Source organism: Lipotes vexillifer, unplaced genomic scaffold (genome assembly GCF_000442215.2).
Source record: "Lipotes vexillifer unplaced genomic scaffold, Lipotes_vexillifer_v1.1 scaffold98, whole genome shotgun sequence".
Classification (NCBI taxonomy): Eukaryota; Metazoa; Chordata; class Mammalia; order Artiodactyla; family Lipotidae; genus Lipotes; species Lipotes vexillifer.
This window is the reverse complement of record NW_006799611.1, coordinates 1,444,749-1,452,854: the sequence shown is the minus strand read 5'-3', so window position 1 is coordinate 1,452,854 and position 8,106 is coordinate 1,444,749. Positions and strand designations below refer to the sequence as shown.

The following is an 8,106-nucleotide window of genomic DNA, read 5'->3' as shown; positions in this document are numbered from 1 at the left end:
GCAGGAAGGGCCCTGCGGCTGTCCTGTGACTTCAGGGGCCACCGCCCTGAGAAGGGGCTGCTGGGGGCTGCGTCCCTCTTTACCTTTCGCTGCTAGTTGACCTCACTGTCCCTGGTTTAGGGCCTCCTTGGTTTTCTTCCACCCGCTTCCGGGCTTTTGACTTAGGCTTTGGTGCTCCTTCTGCCCTGGGTCCACCTTCATCAGAGAGGCCTGGATTGCAGGGGAGAATCACAGGTCAGAGGGTCATTACCACAGGTCTGCCACAGAGACAGAAAATGCCCTTTTCCTCTTGGTTGGGTATTGGTACCTTATTGGGATCGAGGCAGGAAGCATGATGATAAAGTCTATATTTTAAAATAATTTGTTTTCTTGTTGTCTTGTTGGTAGAAGGTCTTTTTTCTTCTTATTAGAACAAATATATGTATTGGGAAAAAAAGAGTCAGAGGAGTTTAATGAAGGAGAGAAAATCTACAGTCCTACCACTGGAAACTGTAATTCTCCAACTCAGAGATTCAATTTCTGAAAAGCACAGTGGTTTATACAATAGTAGTTGGCAGATCAAGCCAACTACTTGAACTACACTTGTAGCCAACTACAAGGGTATAGTGGGTTAAAAATAGCAATGCATATGTTTTAAAAGTGCCGTGGAAGGCACCAACTTCTAAAACCAACTGACTTTGCCAATGTCAAGGCCTGCCCTGTCAGCTAGTCTGAATCCCCTTCTCCAGTTGGTCAGGAAACATTACTGCAGGACAGGCATGTGCCAAGGCCAGCTGTCCTTGCAGTTTTATGCCGTGCAGATGCCAATTCAAGTTTTCAAACCAGTTCTTATTGGTTTGACATAACATTTCCATTTTTCCTCATTTTGTTTTCAAAATTCTGAACAAAAATCTTTATAACAGTCTAGCGTTTTCACAATCATCATGGTGCTTTATGCTTCTCTGGTCTGGTCTCCCACCTGTAAATTGAGAGAGGAGGGCACAGCAAAGATCTTACATCTCTACCATCCCCATAGAATTGCCCCACAGTCCAGGGGCTTTGAGAAGGATAACTGAACTGTACCACAGACATGCAAGAAAACAAAGCATATGAAAAAAAAAAAAAGAGACCTAAGTAAATTAAAATTTTGGATATATGAATGTGAAATGTTATCTGAGGACTTCAGGATATAAACCCTTCTGGACACTTTCCTAGGAAATTAGACACATATAGATACTTATGTTTAAAAAAGTCATATCAGACTAGACCTACTGTTTTACAAACTGCCCTTTCCCCCCTGAACATGGTTTGGGCACTTTCCACATCAATAAATACAGATTGACACATCATTGTCATTGGGTAAATGATGTATAGTATTCCTCGGTGTAGGTGCACTATAATTTCTTTATAAATCCCTTATGAAAGGGCTCATTGTTTTTGAGGACAGTTAATATCCACAGATAAAACCAGAGGGTATCTTTACAAACAGTGCAAACACAAGAATCGAGAGCCATTACCCAGCAGCTCCCTGCGGGTCCTGCTTGCTATCTCTTTGATCTCCATGCGGGACAGGGACAAGGAGTGAGTGACAGGAATGGCCGCAATGCCGATGCCGATGGAGGTGGGCGGGGTGATGACCTTGGAGACTAAGGGCGATTTCAGAGGCCGCTCAATGCTTCTGCCCACTAGGTTTCTGAGTGGAATCTTGTACAGATTTTTGGACTGAATCTCACCTGAAATAAGAGTTCGAAAAGAGCATCAGAACTTTAAGAAGAGTTCATGTTATTCACAAGAGGATAATTCCTGGTTCCTCAACATAGTTAGCGTGAAGGAAAAGTTTATGTTGCAGGCTGACCTCCCAAGTCTCACTGGGGGCAATAAAGTGAGGGTGCCCGACGGCTCTGTTTTCTAATGGCATCGTGTTCGTGGGTAAATGGGGAAAAACGCACCCACTCCTGGTTACAGGAGAAAGGAGTCGACAAGAAAAGCACAGCTGTCCTGCTCGGGAGCTTCAAGCTCTCGTGACAACGAGCCACAGTGACGACTTATGTGGTGAGAAGCTAGGAAAAGCACGAGGCAGTAACCACAACAAAGGCCTGCGGGCAGGGTTCAAGGGTGAAGCCAGGCAGAGTGAAAGCTGGGTGCTGAGTAATGTGTGTGTATGACTATGTCCTTTAAGCTATAAAAACCTACTATATTGTTAACATCCCTGAAGGAACGATAACTTGCTGGGGCAAGTTGGAATCTCTCTAGCTCTCAACTCCCTTCTCCCCATTGCAACAACTGTTTTCATAATGGGATTTTTTTGGGGGGGCATTATCACAAGGTTTCTTAAGAATGCAACCACACTGCAAGTTTTTTTATGGCTTCAAATAGTGAGTTCCTTCGGCAGTAGTCACATGTCAGTATTTGACAATGAACTAGAGAAATCAGAATGGATCAAAACTATCAATAGACAGTAAAAATTGGACTTCACCTTCCCCCAGGGAAGAAGGAAACACTGGAGTATCTCTTCCCGGGGGTGTCTGAGGAGAATTGTGGGCACTGGCCCCCTTGGAGCTGCCTCCGGATGAGACCTCGTTCACAGATGCGGTTGCTGTGAAGTATATATCCGACTAGAGAGAAAGAGAAGGCGTTACTGAGCCACCTGCTGTTACAGGCCCTGCACCCACCGGCCCTTCTGTCATCACGGCAGGGCCCCCAACTGCCCCGCCGCCACTTGGGGACTGTGGTGCAGGAATGAGCCGGGGAAGTGGCTTCCAGCTCTGCACTCAGACGTTTCCTGAGCGCTCACCTCACCCACCTATCTGTTTGCTGATACACCATAGAAAAGAGTCAATTTCCCACACACCTGCCGCAAACACAGACACAACACACTTCCCCGACACGGATCTCGGGCACCTGGAGGTTAGAACTGGAGAGGGTTTGGGATTCAGTCAGACCATGTCACAGGTTCTCATGATTCAGCAAATACTCAAGCACACCCTCGATGCGCTGGCTTTGGGGTAACGGTGGTGGTATATGGACTCAGGGACGCTGAGTTTCAGGGATTTTGCAAGCTGGCTGCTAAACACAGCCATTATTAAACTTAAATTATATTAAAAAACAAAGGAACTAAATATCAAAATTCAACCACTCCTAATTATTTTACTACCTTGAGTATTCTCCAAGCTCTTGAGGTAATTTACATGAACACTGTCTTGGGCGGTGGGGCGATGCTGTGTAATAGCGGCTCCTAACGCTGTGTTCCATCGTGTCACATGGGAAGCTTGAGATCAGTCATGGTGGGACTGTTTACACCACGGAAATCGTCAAATGCTACAAATCAGAGCTTGATTTGTTGTTTTGTTGATTGTCTAGACTTACAGTGATGAAGAAAATGTTAATAATGAAGATTAAAATTAAAAGTGTGTTGAATCTAATGCTGAAATTGAGAGAAGTTTTGGTTTAATGATTTGTACGAGGGTGAAAAATAGTTTAATAGATCACATATCAGATTTTTTAAAAATAAATTTATTTATTTATTTATGGCTGTGTTGGGTCTTCGTTGCTGTGCGTGGGCCTTTCTCTTGTTGCAGCGAGCGGGGGGGCCACTCTTCGTCGCGGCGCGCAGGCTTTTCATTGCGGTGGCTTCTCTTGTTGCGGAGCAGGGCTCTAGGTGCACGGGCTTCAGTAGTTGTGGCATGTGGGCTCAGTAGTTGTGGCTCACGGGCCCTAGAGCGCAGGCTCAATAGTTGTGGCGCACAGGCTTAATTGCTCTGTGGCATGTGGGATCTTCCTGGGCCAGGGCTCGAACCCGTGTCCCCTGCATTGGCAGGCAGATTCTTAACCACTGCGCCACCAGGGAAGCCCCACATATCAGATTTAATGACAACAAACTTGGAAAAAGAAGAACGGATAGAGATATAATTCCAACCATAAAATTGTGGTTGAACTGCAGCATTAGTTTGGCTACGGAGAAAGGAATTCAGCCAAAATTAACAAAAGCACTTTGTGAGAGCCAGTTGGCTAAATGGACTTTTAAGATAAAAGCATTGTATATTTTATTATTTGTAAATTGTAAGCTATTTACATTTTATAATCAGTAAAATTTGTAATCAACTGATGTCCATATATGTGTGTGTATACATACACACACCCATTTTCCAGAGGGCTGGTGGTGGTTACACACTTACCAGCACCCCACTGGCGCTACGTTAGTGAATAAGATGCTCAGTCTCTGCTCTCACAGAACTGTCAGTGCAGTGGGGAAAGTACGCAGTCACCCACTACCAAATGTGATGCAGGTCAGGATGGAAAAGTGCCCCAGGCGTGCAGCGGGGCACCAGCCTGGCCTGGCAGAGCCAGGGAGAGGGTGTGGGGCTGACTTGGGGGAGGGGACTAGAACAAGACCTGCTGGATTATGCGCCAGGAGTAGAAGACAGCTCGGAAGGTTGTCGTTCCGGCATCCTTCGGTTTTGCTCACATTGTGTTACCAGACGTGAATTAGTCTGTCAGCCATAGTTTGTGGGACACAAATTCAAATTGAGGACAGACAGCGGCAAAGGAAGAAAGGAACATTGCAAGCTCTTACTTTTCTAGACTTGGCCTCTTCTTCAGGGAAATAGTGACCCAGGCTTTGATGGGGGGGGGGGTCTCTCTTTTCAGCTGGGCGCTCCGCAACTGCCACCAGCACCGACGAGTCTCTTAACACTAAGGAGGCCGTTTTGAAGCCCAAGGGGACTCGCACAGGAAAACCCAACCCATGAGCCTGTTTTCAGCTTTCTCATCTCAACACTCACGAGGTGTTGGCATTGTCAGCCTCACCGTGAACATGTCTGCGCCCGCCTGAAACCTCATGGTGCTGGGGGTGCCCAAAGCCCCTAAGACAGAAATAAAACCCCAGTTCTGCTCACCCTGGAGGCCACGAGCTGCAGCTGAGGCACGACGGCCGTGTGGACCAGGTTCCCGTTCACCACCAGGCGGATCTCCATGGAGTCGGTGGTGAAGGCCAGCAGGTAGGGGAATGCACAGACTGCAAGGCAATGGGGCGTCAGCTCCCAGCCTGTGCCTGCGGCTGTGGAGCTGCCAGGGCCCTCTCACATCCCCCTTGCTTCTCCGGCAACTCCCATCTCTCCCCTTCCTCTGGCTGCTTCTCTTCTTCCTTCACGGGTGCATGTCCCCCAATTCCAGGAAAGCCTGCCTTAGCTGCCAAGCTTCTGCCCAGTGACGTGTGCACTGTCCCAGCCCTTCTCCCTGTGCCCTTCTCCTGCTGCAGTCCTGTACCCGATCTTCCGGGGGTGCACCGCCCACCCAGGTCCTGGAGACCTTCCCCCTACGGTCCAGACTGCAGGTTGACATGGCCTTCGCACATGCCTTCCACCCGGGAACCTAGCCTTTACTCCTTCATTCCCTGTCTCTGGGTCACCCTCCCCTGTGCTCCTCCTGTCTGTGTGTCTGGGCAGGGACTGCCCCTCACAGTGTCCCTCGGGTTCAGTGGGTTTGCTGAGTTATTTGTTAAACATTGGCCCCTCTTCTGGAGATCTTTTTGATGACTTCCAGGTGCCATAGCTGCCCCAGTGGCCCTGTGAGCCCACCTTTGTCTTTTTTACCGGCCACAGTGCACTCTCTCCTTCACGCTGGCCCACTCCCTCTGCCCTCTCTCCTTGGCGACTCATCCGTTCTCTTGGCTTCCCCTTGACTCTTCATACCACACCCACGCCTCTAGCCTTGATCTCTCAAGTGGGCCCCTGGTGCAGTGCCATGGCTCAGACCTGAGAGCCGTTTCCAACCCTTCCCTTCCTTTTTTACCACAACTAATCTGCATCTGAGCCGACCCCATCCTCCGCACAGTCTGGATCCATTCCTCTGCTCTCCTCTCAACACTCTATCATGTTTGCCTATCAACAAAGCCTTCTACTTTGAGGAAAACAGTGCTAAGATTCTTGGCTCTGATCTGACTCTCCCCAGGCAGATGCCCAGCTGTGGATCTTGAATCACAGAAACGAAGCACCACCACTCAAGTCCTGAGTTTTCAGTGGCAGGCAAAGTGCCTGAGTTTCTGTAATTCTAGACTTTCAAGCTTCAAAGTGTATAAAAAGGACGCCAAGTGCACTGTGCTCCTCCCCCAAGTCTGTCAGAGTTTTAAGGCTGGAGATCTTGTTCAAGATCTACTGAAACTGATATTTAATGGCTCTCAAATGCTCACATGCTCAGGCACTGAGAAGACCTGGGAGGAGCAGTGGAAGACAATAGTCCCCAAAGGGGAACAAAATGAAAAACAATTAAAGAAGAAGAAGGCGTTGAGTGCTCACTGTACTCACAGAATCCATAGCAATTTAGTGGTAAGCCAGCGAGTTTGCTTACATAGGATGGAACAGTTCAGATACGTCTGTTGAGCGGGAAAGAACATGATGATAAAGGGTTTCCTTACCAATCGCACAGGGAGCCTGGTTCCAACAGAACTGGAAATCTGACGCAGAGGGTTGAACCAAAAAAGAGCCACCATTAAACGGGCAAACCTTTTTATAGATGCAACTGTCTGCAACGAAACAACAGCGACTCAGTTTTGTTAGAGACAACACTCAGGTAACCATAATTAGATAAATGAGAAACAGGCCACAAGAATAGCATCCTATCTGCTCGTTCTTTATGAAAGCCGGGATGAATATTGCCATGATGCCAGATTCTCAGGCGCAGGAGGCAGTCTGAGCCAGAGTAATATTTCTGCTACAAGTCATCATAGCTGCCATTTTTGGAGAATTTACTATCAGCCAGGCACCGAGCTTGAAAACATTCTTCCGTTTAATCTGTACAAACTTATGAAGTAGATGCTATTATTACACTCATTTTACAGATGAGAACATTGAGGCAAAGAGCAGTGTAGTAGCTTGTCCACAGCCTCACAAGTTCTACTTGGGAGAGAACCAGGTTGGCTTGATTGCAGAGAAGAAGGGGCACTTGAAGGCAGCCCCTGGATGGAGGAAGGCCTCCTACAAGGCGATCACGCTCTGAGCCTCACTCAGCAGGACATGTGTGCTGGGAGCTGTACACCACTCCCCCAACATTTTGTTATGAACATTTGAAGCCATGTGCCTGTATCACCTTGGTGAATCTGAGCCAGCATTAGATTAAGGCCAGGTTATTTCAGTTACGCAGTTGCTGGCTTGCTCCGAGCTCTAAACTCAAGTCCAGGTGGTTCAGACCCTCTTCGAGTGAGAAAGGTCACGTAGAAACAAAGGCCCCTTTTATTCCAGAAGCCCATCACGTTTTAGCCATACCATCTTATTTTTAAAAACAGCCTTACTGAGATGTAATTTATATACCATAAAATTCATCCATTTTAAGCATTCAAGTCAATGAACTGTAGTATGTTTATAGAGGTGTACAACATCACAATCTGATTTCATAACATTTTCATTACCCTAATAAGAAACATCACGCCCATGAAGCAGTCTCTTGCCATTCCTAGTGTGAGAATCGACAGCTGTGGCCCCTCTGTGAGAGGGCACAGAGCCAGAGCTGCTGCTGCTGGCCCCTGCGATGTGGGGCTAGGCTGGGGATGACCACCGCTGGCCCCCCTGAAGCTTCGGGTCTCCTTTGATGTGACCACTGTGCCTTGTCAAGCAGTTAACTTATACTGTCTCATCACTGTTCTTTTAACACAGTGAGTTATCGGGACAGAAAAACTCACCAGAGTCAGTTCTGTTTTTGCTACAGTGGACTCACTAGGGGAGAAAAAGCATCCTCATTCTCAGCTACAGACCTCGCTCCCTGAGAAAATGAGCGCTCAGGAAGGACACCCGGATCTCCCAGCAGCGGCTCCCCCAGCTGCTGTGTCCTGCCCGCAACTCTGGAGGCCGTGGGGTGCAGCTCACCCCCTCTCTGCTCTGGCCCGTGGCTTTCGCCCCGTCAGGGACTTCTCCCCTCTGTCCTGCACCGCAGTTTCCCCTTCTCCATTGGGTCTTTCCCGACAGCCTTACACATGCTGTTTATTCCACCTTTTAGAAAACAAAATCCTTGGCCTCTCTTCCTCCTCTACTGTTACAGCCTTCCTTTTTCTTCTTCCCTTAAAGCAAAATTCTTTGAAAGACTTGTCTGGACTCCCTGGCTCTACTTCCTCTTCCCCTGTCTCTCCTGACCTGTGCA

The 8,106-nt window shown here is 48.0% G+C and overlaps 1 protein-coding gene across 3 annotated transcripts in view; it reads right to left on the bottom strand.

Annotated features, from left to right (window-relative positions):
* The window catches only part of GARNL3 (GTPase activating Rap/RanGAP domain like 3), a 160,561-nt gene that overhangs the window by 2,216 nt on the left and 150,239 nt on the right, over nt 1-8,106 (bottom strand). For 2 of the 3 annotated variants that reach the window (XM_007471719.1, XM_007471718.1), the window contains 5 exons: nt 6,392-6,499; nt 4,875-4,993; nt 2,451-2,594; nt 1,497-1,707; nt 84-210 (listed from right to left, as the gene is read on the bottom strand). In XM_007471719.1, coding sequence (XP_007471781.1) covers nt 84-210; nt 1,497-1,707; nt 2,451-2,594; nt 4,875-4,993; nt 6,392-6,499 — 709 coding nt within the window. Of the gene's footprint in view, nt 1-83; nt 211-1,496; nt 1,713-2,450; nt 2,595-4,874; nt 4,994-6,391; nt 6,500-8,106 lie in introns of all 3 variants that reach the window. The other variant, XM_007471720.1, reaches the window with a different exon arrangement.